General features: G+C 39.9%; 1 protein-coding gene across 1 annotated transcript in view; it reads right to left on the reverse strand.

Moving 5' to 3' along the window:
* STARD13 (StAR related lipid transfer domain containing 13) overlaps positions 1 to 18,116 on the reverse strand; it is a 291,026-nt gene that overhangs the window by 211,352 nt on the left and 61,558 nt on the right. The window contains exons 4-5 of the mRNA XM_050969845.1: positions 5,829 to 5,975; positions 1,002 to 1,136 (exon numbers count right to left, since the gene is read on the reverse strand). Coding sequence (XP_050825802.1) covers positions 1,002 to 1,136; positions 5,829 to 5,975 — 282 coding nt within the window. The remainder of the gene's footprint in view (positions 1 to 1,001; positions 1,137 to 5,828; positions 5,976 to 18,116) is intronic.

Here is an 18,116-nt window from a genome sequence, read left to right on the forward strand (position 1 = left end):
TGCATACAAAAGGCACAACTGGAGTTGAAAAAGACTCTTAGGGGCTATAAATTACAAAAATGCAATATAGTGTCTGTCTTCAATGTGCCTGCATGATAAATACCTCAAAGGAAGTAGAGATGGCCTACTAACTGCTTATTATGTCCTTACACTTCTTTGCTGAACATTCAACGCTGCCCTCTGACAAAGAAAGGACACAGGGCTATAAGTACTTTTGATTCAATCCAGCGCAGCTGCTTTTTATGTTGTATGATGATCACAAGTACTGCTGGCACACAAGTAATTTAAAAAAGGGAGACAGAAACTATCTACATTTCCAAATGAAAACATTGACCCTAAAGTAGCTTACATTTAGCTATTGGGAAAGTAAATCAAAGCCTTTTGAGAAAACCTTCTGATGGATTTTGATTGATTGCAGGCTACAGCCATCACCTTGCAAAAAAAAAAAAAAAAAACCAATATTTCTATTATTGGTTAGAAATAGGATTTAACTAAAATTCCAGAGCTGAGCACTCAGGCTTGAAGAGAATTCAGTGTGGAATTCACCATGAATTGGGCATAGCCAGCTGCCAAGCTAAAAAATCCTAAGGGAGTACTTCTAAAACAAGCCATGAAGAAAAAGCTGTGGTAGTTGCTCTGATGCCTAGAATCCATCACATCTTACCTGCAGATGAATTACTCTTTGGAAGTGCCTGTTTCTTTCCTTGACTATGAAGGTGATCCAAGTGACTAGTTCAGATACAGAAGTTTTCATCAGTGGTCTAAAATCAGATTAGATGAACCCCACAACCCTGGAGCCTCATTAACTGAAGTTCAACTTAACTTTTATCTTACCTGCTTTGCAAACCAAACTGCTCCATGCAGTGCAATATTTGCATGAATCAAACATTTGATGTGTGTGGAACAAATTATTTTGAAGAAATGCACAGACAATTTTAATGACACTGTGTAAATTTTGAGGTTACTGAACCTGTGAGTCAGATAACGCTGTAGCTACTTACATCAGTTTTAGGTCGTGCTCCTGTCAGCACTCTGTAAGGTAAACAATTTAGATCCTGGTAGTCTCCTCTTCTGTTTTTCCAGGATCCTTTTTCTTGATGATCTCCATAAAGGCCTGTCTCTACTTGAACAGGGCACTGTAAGAGAATTTTTAAGACCCTATAAATAAAGACAAGTCAGAAATATTTTTAATGTGAACTCTAAGATAAAAACTTAGGAATTTTATCTTTTCCTCTGATTTTATCTTTTCCTCTGGATTTTCTTCCTCTGTTGTAAAGCAAACATCTGGTTCCAACCTTTTTTTTTCTTAAAAGCACCTGCTGCATCATTTTTACACTTTGCTAAGCTAGACATCCTGCCATTATTGAAAGTCACTTCCTTAACATTCAGTATACACAACTAGAGAACTAATCAACAATTGTACACCTTCTCTTAACTTAAAGGAACTTAATCACTTTGTAGAAAGAGAAATGGTTTTATTCAAATTATTTTTAATCTTTTAACTTTATTTCATGTTTATTTTTGTATATCAGAGACCCAGAAAATTCCCATTTTCAAATTACAGATTCTGAACTTTTCAAGTAATTTTTTCCTCATTCCCTGAAACCTGGGGAGTTCTCATTTCATTGTTCCACTCTCACACCATTATTAAAAAGATGGATGTCCTAAGTCTGGGCCTACACTGAATGCAGCATCAGGAAGAGACCAACTGCACAACATTCCCTTATGCATCCTGGTTTGCCCAAGGAAAAGCTGGGTGAGTGAGCAAGAAGCAATACATGCTGCGATCCAGCAGAATTCATACTACAGACAATCAGGGAAACAGGATCATGGGTGCATTGCAGAGCAGTCCCAAGCTGCTGGGGACAATCATTCTAATCAGCCCATTTTCAGACTCTTCCTCTCCACAAAGTGAAAAATGTCCTGCTGATCTTTAATAGCAACTTCCTAGTTCCCAGTTAGTATATTTTGTACGGATGTAAAATGAGGAGGCTTTGAAAAGATGACCAAAAAAAATATTATGCAGCCTCCCAAAAGTTTGAAGACAATATAATGATGCAAAATAATTAAATGAATATGTAAGTTAAAGAAAGAGCTTTGTTCAATGAAAGTCATATCTCTAATATAAGATGGGGTAACTATAACAAAACTGGATTTCCCTGTCATTCATGAATAATAAAAGATTGAAACAAAAAAATGTGATTCTCATGCTCAAGATTTCCTGCTTTTTCTGTAGTGAAACTGAGTACAAGATACTAAGTGGCAATGAAGCAGATACATTAAAACACACTGCAGCAAGAGTGATTTATCTCTGATGTTTCATTTACAATGTGCCTTCTTCTAAACTGCTAAAAAGGATTTTTTTTTTTCCATAGGAAAGGTACAGATTTTACAGGAGTGGATCTACTAAAAGTGTTTTTCCAAAACTAGCAGTTTTGTTGTTAGTACATTCAGAAGTACACATTTTTGTGCTTAAATCACATGTTCATTGCATTGGTGAGAGAGTGTTTCAGAAAATAATTTTATTAGAGAAAATTATTTTTAACATCTCCTCTGGATCAGCTACTGAGGAATCCAGTCAGTGCTACAACCTCATAATATTTGCCAACAAAAAAATGACCAGTAGCAATTTGTGGTTTACAGATGTAGGAACAAGTCATCCCTAAGCATTCATGCAAAAGCTATTGTTTTAGAAAACACCTTGAATTTTCTCACCAAAATCTCACCCAACAGGTCCCATAATATTTATTCACCTAGCACATATTTTGCCTTCTTCTGTAAAAAAAAAAATCTGTTTAAAGGAGTATTATGAATAACAGATACTTTCACAACAGAAAAATCCAGAGTAAAAAAATATCAAAAGAATCACTTCCATAAACAGGTGAAAAATCCTTCAGTAGAAAACTGACTGGCTCAACCGAGTGATTAAATTATAAAATATATTTCTGAGGTACAGCATTTACTATAAGAAATAACTCTGTAATCTGTTAAAAATTGTCCATACCCTCAAGAGAACAACTTTCAGAGCAGCAGCCCCAACAAACCATGTTCTCACTCATATAGTAGTCACTTGTTTTGGAGATATCGGGTCTCCAAACTCAGCCTTACACCTTAAGAAGTTCACCCAAAACCACTGTCAATCATAATTTCTTGTGTCAGCTTCCAGCTGAGAATAAAACCATATGAAGAACACAAAAGTGGTTTATTTTATAGAAGCCAAATTTACACAGTTACTTGTAAACATATGTTTGAGAGAGGTCTTCTTTCTATTCAAGTTTCACGGTAAGTGACAAGAATAAAACATTTGAAATGTGTGGAACAAATTACAAGCTACAGTTAGAAATATGGTGCAAATAGCACGAACTGATAGAATATATATAAACTACTCATACAACTTGTGTGAAAACCAGACTGTTATTTTTTCCACTGCAACTGTCATTTTGAAATCTGCAGTATCTCTTTCTTTACAGTACATTTATGGAGAGACTTATGAGGATCTATCTCTTCTTTGACTATAAAGTAAAACTAAGGCCACCCATTCTGAGGCAAATTATTCACTAATATTTAAATCAGAGCAGATGATTCCCTTGCTCTACAAATTCTTTTGCAGGAGACAGCAAATGGTATCCCATCATCAGTTCCACAACAGATTTTCAAAGACTCTTTTCTTGCTCTGATCTTGCTGGTCTCATCAGAAAGACTTTGTACTAAGTGATCTGTGCAGCTTCTGTATTGAAATTGGCTCTTGGAACTTTAAAGGTCATTTCCAGTTTGTCATATAAGGCTACAATAAAATGTGTCTAACTCACATATTTGCCTGTCCATGGACAACTAAAATGAAGAGATCTCTTCTATTCTTCAGAGTGGGAAGAGGTGGCTTGATAAAGAGGACTGCAACTCCTCAAAGATCATATTAAGCAAAACAGTAATTTTGGTGCTGGTGTTGGGAACATCCTGATACCTAGCCGAGGCTTCTGTGGGGAGCATACGTCCCAGGAAAAAAGCTGAGACAAGGCCTCAAGAAGAGAAGTGCAAGCATCTGGGGTGCTGGTGATGGCATTCTCTATGCAATCATTTCTGATGATGCTGTTCTTATGTATCAAAGTTCATTTGAAAATGTCACCTATTTAGATTTTTCTGCTCTTTATGTGCAATATGCCCTTCCGTGAGTGCATCAGCAAAGGATTTGAAGTCGTATCCTATGATCTTCAAGCCAACATGAAAAAAGAATGATGCCTAACCAAACCACAGCTATTACCTCAATAGAATAGGCACAGCCATAAAATAATGGGTGTTTGGATCACTGGATACCAGACTGTCTCACAATGGGAAGTGTTTAAACTCTGATGGCTGGGATTTCACTTTCAGACAGAAAAGCAGACTACACTGCCACTGTATTTTGACAAAAGACATTGAGCATCGTTGTGCAAGAAGACAGAACACTGTCCATTAATAAGCAAATTAATTACAAAATTAATTTAGCTGGACAGAGCTGGTTCTAACCAGCTGACATGTACAGTAAGAAAGGAGATAGCCACTCTGGTATTAACCCTCTCTCTGAAGAACTTAGAAACACACAGTGCAAGAGTCTGAACATCCCACCTAGAGAGACACGAACATTTACATTGTGACAATCCGCAAAGACGCTTACTTCAAGAATTTACGTCTACAAAATGAAGTAGCAGTAACAGCAAAAACATTAACAAAAGATCACCTTCCATGAACTTCATGCCAACATTCAGAGCTGAAAATCCTCACAATCCTATCTTAAGAACTGAGTTTAATCATAGCCTGAAGCAGAGAACAAACACTTCTTTTTTTAATGCTGGTCATTCTCCATTAATTGCTTATATAAAAAAACTTGCTTATTCAAAAATTAATAAAATAATATCATTGCTCCTTTAATCCTATTTGCCCTTAAAATAAAAGCTTGAGAAACTGAAACATTTCACTGTCATCAACTGATGACACCTGTCATCACAAAATATTCTTAACTAAAGGATTGCAGCTCTAAATCAACTATTCAAATAAAAAAGAAAGAAGAAAGAAAGAAAGAGTGAAAGAGAAAGAAAGAAGAAGAAGAGCGAAAGAGAGAAAGAAAAGAAAGAAAGACGAAAGAGGAAGAAAAGAAAGAAAGAGCGAAAGAAAGAAAGAAAAGAAAGAAAGAGCGAAGAGAGAAGAAAGAAAGAAAACGAAAGAAGAAAGAAAGAAAGAAAGAAAGAAGAACAGAAAGAAAGAAAGAAAGAAAAGAAAGAAAGAAAGAAAGAAAGAAAGAAAGCAAAGAAGAAAGAAATAAAGAAAAAAGCAGAAGAAAGACAGAAAGAAAGAAAGAAAAGCAAGAAAGAAAAAGAAGAAAAAGAAAGAAATAAAGACAAGAAAGAAAGAAAGAAAAGAAGAAAGAAGAAGAAAGAAAGAAAGAAAGAAAGAATCTAGTTGTCCTGGGGTGACCAGGACACTAGTTCAACTCTTAATGAACATAGTGTCTCTTGCTGTTATATCTTTTAATAAATATAACAAGTATTAATAGGCTAGCACTTAAATTAACATTCTGAAAAACATGCAAGCAAATATCCCTAAAAAAAAAGTGTGTAATGATTTTAAGCTATCCTGACAGAAAATTTACAAGTTTCACCCTATCACAGTTCTGGTTATTTGATCATTAGTTATCTAATGTTAGAAATATTATTTTATGGAGTGAAAACTTTTTACTTCACCCTAGAACCTGAGCACCTTTGCCTATTCAGAAACACATCTGGATCTAAAAACTATGGCTTGAGGAATGCTGTAGCTAAATGTTAGAGAACGTATCACATGACACACATTCTTACCAGTTGCTTGTGCCTTTTAGAAGAAGGAGTACTGGAGGGAGAAGAGCCAGCACTCAGAGCTTCTTCAATATCTAAGTTCAACTGTTCCAGTTTCTTCATAAGCCATGACATAGAGTCTGGCCATTCAGATTCTTTTTCTGGTTGGGTCTAGAAGAAATCAAACATATGTGAAGTCTAAAAATATTCAAGCTGTTTGTAACTTGAAGATGCTTATTTTCTCTTCCAGCCCCCAAGGAAAAAGCTGATCAGTTCTTTCTCTGTCCTTGAGCAACATTTTTCCATTTAGAAAGCTTCAATTATCACTCCAATCCTGATGACACATTTTCATAGCTGTTGTACATACTCATATGACTTTTGTATATCTGAATGGTTTTCTAACGCTTCATCTTGGGTGACCCATGGCTATTTCAAGCTAAGCAGAATCAAGACTAAAACTAAAGATACTTTAATGCCTCTTCTTAAGCCACTTCTATTTCAGCATCTCTCCACTGATTGCTTGTTGTCAACAGGAACCAGAATATTGAAGGCCATCATGTGCACTGTATTATATTCCTTACTATAATTCTAGACTTGTAAAATCCTCTGCCTATATGCCGGAAATACTTTATTGATCACTTTGTCACTAGGATGCATTTTTCCTTTTTATCTGAGGAGCTTTACTGTTTAACAAAAATTTTAATCGACAAAGATGCTTTTCTTATTCCTTAATTTCCTCAAAATCCTTTGCAGTACTCTCCTAAAGCACCTCTCCATGGTGGTTCTTCTGTATGCTGATGCATTATGCCTTGTTTTCCTTATTCACATCACTTCTGGTGATCCCCTACAAAAAACCAGTCACACTGACCTCCCTGTCAACACGGACAGCTACTGCTCCCCAGAAGACTCTGTCCTGAAGCTATTTTCATCTTCCTTCCTTTCACAAACAATACATATCTTTGCACAGAAGTTAATTCCATAGTGAGCATCAACAGACAGTAATAATGCATTTTCATCCTGCCATAATCCTAAGAGCATCATACCAACACTCCTCAAACCTAGGGGAGATAGATGAGTACTGTTATTACTCTTACCTGATAAATCTTTATGGTACTTTGTTTCCTTAGAGCGTTTCACAAGTGGAACAGAAAGATAACTAATTGGCTCACTATTGTAGGAAAAAAACCCTTTACAAATAGAATCCAGGAGATTCACTCCTCTATTATACTGACATATATTATTACTATTGGAATTACTCATTTTCTCACCAGTAACTAAGGTCCCAAATCATCAGACATGGAGTCCCATCTTAGCAACAAACACACATTCCCTTCAGAGGTGCTAATATGATCTTTGTAGAGATTGTTTCAAAGCACAGAAAAATAAATATCCCAAGTTTTACTTTTCCAGATCTTTCTTTGGAATTTCACAATTTTTTTAAACCTCTGAGTATTTTGCCTGAAATGCTGTTATAACTGCTAAGCTGTACTTCAACTCTACAGCTATTAAAATTATTTAGAGATACTTTGATTGCTTCCCATTGTCTTTCCAACTATTTCCAAGCAAACTACAGGACATTCCACAGAAAATGAGCATCAAAAGACACTTCACATATTGAATCCATTCTGAGTGAGATGACCTCACATAGGAAATGTGCATATTGATATATGTCCACAACACTCATTTGTAAACAAAGCAAATGTTTTCCTGTGGTTTTGCTTTCTCACATACTGGTCTTTCCAATAGTAAAGAACACTCAAAAAAAGACCCAACAAGGATAAAACATGGAAACCCACCCAAATTCCACAAACAATAAGGTATAACTTCTGCAAAAATCTAAAATGCATCTCCTATTTCTCAACACAGTTAAAATGCAATTTATGAAAAAGGGGCTGTAAGAATGTTTTCTTACTCAACAACAGTAAACAATTCTGAAGCAACAATCACACAGGGAAATGAGTAAAGCATGTTTGACTTCTGTGAGCTATGCAAAAATCGTTCCTGCCAGGTGACAAGCACTGAAGGTTACATTAGAAGTTTGGATTTCTGAGTTTAACAAGATGCAGGAGCAACTTCCCCATGTTGAAACAGACAACCTTCTGTTCCATGACAGAAAAGAGTATTTTGAGGAGTGTTGGAGAGGTGTCTCTCATTTAGTATTTTCCATAGAAAATACAAAGATAAAAATTCATGAAGACTTCAAAAAAATTCTAAGACACTCCAAATGTATGCAACAGCACACATGATATTGCATTACAATAAAAAGTACAGCTCCAAGCACAGGGAAGCACATTTTGCCTCTGTCTCGACAAATATTTACCTACTAGAACAATACCTCCAATTCTCCATATACTGATGTTCTTTCAAACAACTGTATGAGCCAAATCCCCTTACTTTTATACATTTCTTGTTTTAATGCTACAGAATTCAAACCACAGTCATTTCTGAAAAATACAAGTCCTAAGGAGTTTCACTGAACTATAAATCTCCTAGCATTCTCCATTCAGGTTTTTTTTTTTTTTTTTAGTTCAGTAAAACTCTAAATTGTGTCTATTAAGGGGATGAGGAAAAAGATGGGGTTTCATTATCCTTGAAGATAAAGCCAAAAGGGCCTAGCTAACAAATGCCATTCATTAATTGGAAATTTGGCACAAAAGCACCATTTGGAACAAATGCTGATTGGCTACGTATTTCAAAGGTTGCCTGAAATTCCTGCTAAACAGAAAAAACATGATGCTACTTACATTCAAAAATATACAGCCTGCACAGTAGGACTTCTAACTGGTGAATAAATTTTGCCTAATCCATTCATGAGGAACACAGCTCCACAGTGTTCAGCCCCAGTAACTAGGTTGGACACTATCAAAGTGCTCCAAAGATCTGAGTACCAGTGTTTCCTGCCCATAGCAACTGCACAGGCAGTAGGGTCAGGGCGCCTTTGGAAGCTTTTGTGTCTTGCCCTTCAGAAGGAAAAAAATCTCACTTTAAATTATCTAGAGAATCGTGGCCTGCTTTATTCATTGTTTTTCTTCCCCTAAAAGGTTACAGGGAGAACACTCCTTTCCATATATTCTCAAGGTCTTTCTTTGTTGGAGCCATAACCATTCAGCAATACATAGGAACCCTGTTACCTTTTGAAGACCCTTGAAAGCATAGAGACCGAAGTGCTTTACAGAAACACGTTTGATATGCTACTTTGAACACAGAATCATTTAGTTTGGAAAAGACCTCTAGGATCATCAGATCCAACTGTTAACCCAGCACTGCCAAATCTACCACTAAACCATGTCCCTCAGTGCAGCAGCTACACATCTTTTAAACACCTCCAGGAGTGGCGACTCCACCACTTCTCTGGACAGCCCATTCCAATGCTTGACAACCCTTTTAGCAAAAAAAGAAAAAATCCAAATATCCAGTCTAAACCTCCATGGTGAAAATTTGAGACCATTTCCTCCTGTCCTGTCCTAGACAGATGAGTAGATAGATACAGAAAGTGAGACAAGAGAATCCCTTGTCAAACAAGTGTTCCAAGGTGGAGCAACACTGTCTATGAAGACCCTGGCATACCCTAGGCCAAGAACAACTTATTGGCCTTGAAAGCTAACTCCTTTGCTATACAGATTTCTCAAGTCCCACATACTCAAACTAGATTTAAAAAAATCATAATCATAAAACAAGAATCATCCTCTATAGAAAACAGAAAATTAAGAGGTATGAGCTTCCAAAATCAATAACAGATGCAGCTAGTATGCTTAAGATAGCTATTGCATAGAAGAATTATTCCAACAAATAAGATTTACTAAGACATATTTAGCAATCAGCCAAACATAAAACTCAGGTCTATGTAGATACTTCCTACAGCAACCACAGTCTATTTCAGAACAGCTTAATGACTTTGTTACATGTACACAAGTATCCTGACTCTGTGTTCATTTGCATAGCCGGAATTTCATCACTACCAATAACAAATTAGAGGTAAAACAAGGTGCAAGATTGTGCCCAATCATCTAAAGACTTACTTGCTCTTTTCTAACACTGAAAAGAAAATACGTTCCAGACATTCAAAGGTTAGTGCCTTTTGGACCAAAGGCTTCTGTACATTGTTTTTCAACTTTCAAATATTCTTCACTAATCTTATTCGGCAAAAACATCTGTGATAAAAGGCATATTTGTTTCAATGTTTGGTCACGAGGCTTATTGCAAGAGGCATAATAGCTGCCAGCAAATCTAAATTTAAACTGAAAGAATGTGGCAGAAATGAACAAGTCCATATAGAACACTCAGGGGTCAGGGTTAACCCTGCTGCCAGACCTCATTCTATACTGGAAGCAGAAAGGCTTTCCAAGTGAAGGGTTGTGAGAAAATTACACAATTCTAAATTTATCTGATAATTTGTGGCTTTCAATTCAGAACTTCAATAGGTCCAATTGTTCTGGTAATTAATGTATTGTACAACTTCGGGTAGTAAATCAGTAACCACCGAGTAAAAAATACCAGTGCTATTTAACCCTCCTCCCTTTTAAATCTGCTCAGATAAAAATTCTCTCTGATGTACAGCCTAGATCTGTAAATAATTATTTTGTGGAACAGTTTCAGGGACCAAATATCATATTCTACTCTTGGTGCACCGAAGGGGCTCCTCTGTTCTTAAAAAATCTCTGTGTAAAAGAAGGTCTCTCAGCCGCTGATGGCTTTGCCTACAGGGAATGGGGGAGGAAGCCAGATTGATTCCCAATGCAAATGCCTTAAAAAAAATAATTTAGAATACTAAGAACTCTTTCATTCAAAAAATAGATTTATATGTGCCTTCTATATTGAAGATAATATACTTCAAAGGGAATTTTCCTTAATATCCCACTACAGTGTTGCTTAAGTATTTACAGAGCTGTTAGATGGACAACTAACTTCATCCTGGAAGGCAGGCGGCACCTTCATCCTGGAAAGCAGGTGAGTAAACTCAGCAGTTAGCAACCTTTTCACTTCTAAGAACTGTAAGGCTATGGACATTATCAAGGGAAGCCTCTTCCATCTATCAAGTCAGCAGGCAAGGCCATGCACACAGGTTTCTGGGAAAATGAAAGCTCTGATCCCCAAAATACTCACCTAAGATGGGCTGTAAGACCTTAGCAGTTTTGCAAAAAAAAAGCTACAGAAATACTAACATGAAGATATGTGTCAATCTGTTTTAAAGGAAACACCATTTCCAAGACAAATAATTTTCCCCTAAACTTATTACACTTCTAAAATATGTCTGTGTATGGAGCTTTGATTTTCATTTCTGTCCAGTTACTTTGTTTTTGCTGTTTTGCTTCCTGAAGGCTGCTGCCTCAAGTTCTGATTTCTTCAGACAAGTTTTCAGAAGTGACACAAGCCATACCACTATGAGTGATGAAACTTTCTGTGTTTTTTGATGCTCTAGAACAAAGTAAACTGAATTTTAAACACATTCAAGTTTCTTTCTGGCTTTTCTGCATTTTCCCTTAAAGTGGCCCCACATACCTGCCTTAATTTTCTTTTACTAAGCTCAACTGTGCATCTCTATGATTTTATGTGTCTGTATTTAAACACACCCCTATGTCTTTGAATAATGAATACAGTAAAATATAAAAAAATACTGTGAAAATACTAACTTCAAGATATAGTACAATTAGGATATATGCTTGGATTTTTTTAATGATTAATAGGTGCACAACATGGGAGAAAAAGGAATGCAAAGAAGTCATGAGAAAATAATGTAACATAACCCTGACTTCATTACATGTTTTTGACTACCTGACTTTTCAAAGTCAAAGTAGCTCAGAAATGGACTAAATTCTTTTTAAAAACTGTTTTTAATCTTTCAGACAGTAAATTGGCAAATTTGACCTTTAATTTGTATTCAACACATTGATCTTGCACAGTGATAATGTCCATCATAGGAAAGAAAACAAAATTCTGAATTTCTGTCTCTCTTTTAAGGGTTCTTGCATCAGTTTTTAAGGAGTATTGATCTAAGCTAGGCAGGACAGGAGAGAACCCCTTGTACCAATGGAGTCTTGCAAATACTAGGTTTATGGAAAATTTCCCAGAGAAAGAAACCCAAGCTAATTCCTAGGACTGAAGGGCACAAACTATATCAACATGGTGTTTCACCTAAGACAAAGGCAAAATTGAAAAGGGAGAAGAAATGAATTTAGTTGAAAACAAGGTTTGGGGCAAAATGTTTTGGAAAACAGTTCCACACCACTGCAGAAGTTTTAAAGTGCAGTAACCCAGACAGTCTAATATGAAAATTCTACTGCAGCTTCATTTTGTTTCTAGCAAAAGCAACTAGTTTTGTATTGAATTTCTCATTTAAAAAAAAAAAACAAAAAACGAACTAAAAAACTGTAACAACGGTAAATGGCACCTAGTTGGTTTTAACATTTTGCTCCAATGAATAAATTTTCCAGACTCTCAAAGCCTAGAGCATCTCCACCTTCTATCAAATTATCATGTCAAGCATCACCAAATTTCACGAACAGGCTGTTAGTCAAGCCTGTACTGATGACACTTGCTACAGAACTGGCACCCAAATGGCCAGACAGGCTGTCTTAATTGACATCTGCTCCTATTTCAGCACATGAATTATCCTCTTGGGTTATCCCATCTTCAGCTGCTTCACAACAGATGCCAGCTCATAATTTATCTATTCTACCATTTCCTCCACCTTGTGAGGTGGAAGAAGTGAACTGCACTTCTACTATCCCAAAGACCTGTTCCAAGCAGTAGTCAAATTCCTAACACTGTCCATATTCATTTGGTTTAGCACCATCTGCAACAGCGGTTGTATCTGCACATCACAATTAGTGACAACGAATGACTAAGTACTTTGCCCACATAGGTATTGAGACACAATTAATTTCTTCATGAAAAAATACTAATTGCAAAATTCTCTCTTACTATGACTCCCTTGGAGAATGTAGTCAGCTTGTGTCTGTTCACAGCAGGTATCTCCCTGCAGTGCTTCCTGACTAATAAATTCCAGGTTTCAGACTGGGTTCCATGAGACTGACGGATCTCATGCCACTAAAATCCAGACAAAGTTACAGACCAAAATAAGTAACTTACAGATCCTTCTCCCCAGAGTGGTTAGTTGCACCTTTTGAGATTGGGTAGGACTTAACCAGTTTTTCTAAAAGAGAGTCCTCTCTTTAAAAAACATTGTGGTTAGAGCTGTCCAGGATGTGTAAAAGCTGGGCTCAGCTTTACCTTTGGCCTGATACATTTCATATGCTTTAAGGGGAAAGGATGTACTTCTGAGTGACAGAGAAGAAACAGAAACTACTGACACTCTAGAAAATGAGGGAAATACCTGTAAAACATCCCAGAGGAATTAGGGAAGGCTGCTTCCAAAAGGTGGGGCAGCCCACAGCCCAGCTGAAATGCCTCTATGCCTATGCACATGGCACGGTAAACAAGCAAGTGGAGTTGGAAATCATGGTACAATTAGAAAACTACAACACATCAGGAAAAGAACCTGGGACAGAACTGTAGTCAAAGACTAAGAGCTTTTTAAAAGAAACATGTAGGGGCACGGGTTTTGTCCTCTGTGTTAGGGAAGGGATAGATTGTGAAGAGTTGCCTCTGAAAAACAGCCACAAAAAGGTTAACAGCCTGTGGCTAAAAAATTCAAAGACAGGACCAACAAAAGGCACCTGCAGGTGGGGATCTGATCAGGGGGACACCAAGGTCAAGGCCTCCTGCTTCAGATACAGAAAATATCACACTCCAAGACCTCATCCTAGCAGAGGACCTCCACCACACAGGCATCTGCTGGGAAAGCAACACAGCTTGCTGTAAGAAATCCAAGGGGTATATCAAGGACAACTTCCTGGTGAAGGTATTGGACAAACCAACCAGATGAAGAGCACTACTGGACCTGGTGCTCACCACAGTGGATGAACTCATTAAAGGAGTTACGTCTGGAGGCAGTCCAGGCTGCTGTGACCTGGTTGTGAGTCAACAAAATCAATGAGGTTGGAAAAGACTCCGAGTGCATCGAGTCCAACCTATGACCAAACACCACCATGTCAACATCAAACCATGGCACTGAGTGCCAAATCCAGTCTTTTGCTGAACCTTTCCAGTTTAGGATCTGGAGGAACATGGGCCTGGTGAGGAGCAAAGCCAGGGCCATTAACTTGGAAAACAGGACACCAGTATTTAAAAGTAATATGAACTAGGAAACAGTAATACCAGATAGAAGGGATAGCAATAGGGCGTTTTAACTGAAAATGATTTTGTGACACATGAAACATTCGGGAGATCACATCCATAAACCTTCTGAAAGGCAAAACAATTTTGGGAAGGTTTTTCACTCTGGAAAAACGTCTTCAAAAGTGCTAGGGGAAAGCCTAGCTGGGCTTATCTACAACATAAAGCACTGGGGCCTCCAAAGAGGAAGCACTTGTGCCTTACTTTTGCTGCTGGCCCCAGAATGAAGGGAGCTGTGTGGTGTGTTCCAGTGGGGATCAGGGGCAGCACTATTCCCTGAGATCAACAGGAGACAAAGTGGGTGCCTTCCTCTCCTGCCCTGTCAGCTCCAGCTGTGACACAGCACATAAAGGTGACTTATTCCACAGTTAACTAGGGTTTTGTTTGGTATTTATTGGTAAAGCAATAATCTTGTTTAATACAGCAGTTGAATTAAGCAAGGCTTTGTCTGCTGCCTGTGCACACTGGCAGCCACGGTGATCAGCCACAACTCCAGAACTCACTCAGACACAAGTTGGTGCTCGGTGTGTGGGCACTCCAAGGCGCCGAGAGCTGGGAATCAATCCCTGCGCTGGCATCCAACAAAAGCTGAGTCATTTGTTCTAAAAATACCAGCGTCAGTATTTTCTTGAGGAACTCTGGAGTAGATTCTAGAGATTAAGATGGCAAAAGATAAGACAGAGATCTCAATATCTGGCAAATTTCTAATTGTAAAGAAAGAGGCACCAAATGCCAGCATACTTTTATTTAAAAAAACTGATGTAGGTAACTATAACCTTAACACTTTCTTATCTTATAATACCAACATTCTTGTTTTCAGTTACTGGAATTTTAAAAATTCATATCTGCAGTGAAGGAATTTCCAAGAAAACCAGTACTAGAGATTGTCTCCAACTACTTTGGAACTCCAACTATTTTCAAAGGAAGCTGCTTCTTTGGTACCTATATTACACACAAAAACATAACTCATAAAAGCTCTATTGATAACACAAAACCAATAAAATAATAACAATACTATCATCATATTTATGACAAGCTACCACACAAAACCCTCAAACCCACTAAGGATTAAAAGGATGCTCTAAAATTCACAAGCATTCATGGAGTTCTGTCAAATCTGACATTGCTCCCTGCCCAAGTTTTTACAATGCATTAATCAGAAAATACATTAATATTAGTAAGCCATTTGTATACAGAAATCTGACATTAATAGAACAATAAAGAGCAAAAGGCACCTCCAGGAATTCAAGGGTACTTAAGGACAAAGATGAGAAAGCTTGGCAGAAGGGATACTATTTTTATGGCTAAGGGTAGGTGGTGATGGGACAATGGATGGAACACAAATTTATGGGAGAACAAGAGAACAGACGATAATTGAAATAATGTAAACCTTCTAAATTATATCCTGAACCAATTTTCATCATGCTAACAATGAAGAGAAGGCATTAATCCCAGACCCAGAAAAGTAATTAGGCATGATTCCCAGATCTCCACTGGAAGTTTGTAACCCAAGCATCCAGGTTTAACCACTGGGCTTCAGTATTAATCAAAAACAATTCAGATGCCATCTATGTACTTGTTGAAAGCATTTAATGATGTTAAAATGCATTTTAAAAATTCACAACCATTCCTGAAACTGCTGAAATTTTTAGAGCAACAAAAGCAAGAAAATTTTCATAGCTCATATTGCTAACATTATACCAAAAATTTGCACAAAGCAAAAACCACATTACTCAAGAAATGCTACTACAGTTGCTAAAACATCACAGAATTATCTCACATTAAACTAATAATAATTTAATCTGTTAAATAATAACAACAGCAAAAAAGACAAGTTATAGCTCATGTGTAAGCTGTACAAGAAATTAATCCATGTTTCCCACATTACTGGGAGGGTGGTGAGACACTGGAACAAGTTGCCCACAGACGCTGTGGATTCTCCATCCCTGGCAATGTTCAAGGCCAGATCACATGAAGCTCTGAGAAATCTGGTCTTAGTGTAAGGTGCCCCTGCCTACAGCAGCAGTGTTGGAATGAAATGATCTTCAAGGTCCCTTCCAATCCAAACCATCACATGACTTTATTATACCCATGTAGTTCCACAAAAATTCTTGTGGTTGTCCCAAAATAGCATGCACATGCTAGTCTTACAAACACCTTGGTATCTTTGCAGAAAATGAGAGCTGACATATGCTTTATTTTACAACATGCACGATCAGAATGTCACATAAGATTTGCAAAGAAACCAAATTTTGCAAGTGAATCTCTTGCAGCAGGGAACCTCCCTGGGACTGGGACACGAGGCAGCAGCACCATCCCACATAAGGCTGCACAAAGCCTCCTTCCTCCAAAAATCATACACAGGAGGAAGAACAAAGAAAGGGTTTCTCCAGTCAAAAACGAACTTGTGAGCATTATAACCTGCAGGCCACCAGATTTTCTCAGATCCCTCCAAATATAATGTGAAGAGCGTATTTTACAAAACAGAAAAACAAACTCAAAACTAACCAACCAGACAAACAAAAACAAACCCAAAAATAAACCCAAGACAAAAGTGTTGCTTTTCCAGATCCTTCTCTTGGTGGAAGCATTCTTTCACAAAATAATAAACCAAAACTGAAGACCGACAAGTAAGCCCCCCCAATCGTTTCCACACGCTCGTGCTCAAGGTCACAGCACACAGAGTCCAGGGACAGGGCGGGGGCGCGGCACGAGGGCTCGGGGCGCGTTTGGGGCACACCCACCCCTCTCGCCACCGCCGCGGCCGCGGAGGCAGGCGGCGCGGGCGGCCCTGCGGCGGAGCGGGGCCCGGTGGGCGGAGGGGAAGGATGGGGAGGAGCGGCGGAGGCGCTGAGGGGCGGCCGCGCCTTCCCGCCCTTCCCGCCAACAATGGCGACGCCCGCGCGCGCCCAACGGTCCCCGGCCCCGCTCGGCCCCGCCCCGCCCTCTCCAGGGGCTCTCGCGGGGGGGATGGGAGAGGCGGGGCTCGCGCCCGGGCCAGCGCCCCGAGGTGCGCGCGCAGCGCCTCTCCGCTTTCCCTTTCCGCTCGCCCCGTTGTGACGTCATTGGAAGAGGTGGGGCCAGAGCGAGAGGGCGGGGGCGGCGGCCGCCGGCGGCTCGCGGGGCGGCAGCGCCACCTGGCGGGCGGCGCCGCGCCGGCCGGGGGCGCGCCCTAGCGGGCAGGGAGGGAAGCGCGCCCCCGCCGGGCAGGGGCGGCGGGAACTGCCGGGGCCGCGCTCAGGGGCCCTTTCGTGCCTCGCTCGTCGGCCCCGCACCGGGAGGCGTCGCCCGCACGGGCTGTGTGAGGAGAAAAGCCGCTGCCGGCGGGGAGCGGCTCCTGCAGGGGGCGAGGCTGAGCCCCGGAGCCGCTGCTCGCTTGCCCGTGGGAGCGCTCGGCCCGTCCCTGTTGCCTTCAGCGGGGCAGCGGCTGCGGGGGAGGGGACGAGGGGCCGCCAGGGTGCCCGGGGCCGGAGGGACCGCCGAGCTGGCCCTGCCTCGAGATCCTCCCCCATGGTGTGGAAACCGTCCCAGCCGGGTGTGGCTTTGTCCCTCCAAGAAGTGACTTTTCCATAGCGCCCTGCCTCAGGTTTTGCCTACGTCAGAGCACTTCAGCTGGAAAGACCTGCCTCATGCCTTGGCTAGGCGTGCGGAGGCTGCTGCTGATGCCTTGGCTGCACAGCTAAGCAGAGGTGCACAAGGCTAACAAGTAATCGGAAGCAGATCTTTAATTTCTGGGCTCCTCAGTGCAAGAGAGACACAGAGCTCCTGGAGCCGATCCAGCGGAGGGTTGCAAGGGACTGGAGCATCTCTCTTCAGTAGAAAATTACAAAGTGTATCAAGGGAGTGGAACACCTCTCTTGCAAGGAGAGGCTGAGGGAACTGGCCATGTTCAGCCTCGAGAAGAGACAGCTGAGGGGGACTTCATCAATGTCTATGAGTTTCTCAAGGGAGGGTCAGAGGATGCACCGGGCTGTGTTCCATGGTGCCAAGCAATAACACAAGAAGGAAGGGGCAGAAACTGATCCACAGGAAGTTCCACCTGAATATGAGCGACTTTTTTTCTGTGTGGGTCGCCAA

The sequence above is a fragment of the Serinus canaria genome, chromosome 1, assembly GCF_022539315.1.
Source record: "Serinus canaria isolate serCan28SL12 chromosome 1, serCan2020, whole genome shotgun sequence".
NCBI classification, from domain to species: domain Eukaryota; kingdom Metazoa; phylum Chordata; class Aves; order Passeriformes; family Fringillidae; genus Serinus; species Serinus canaria.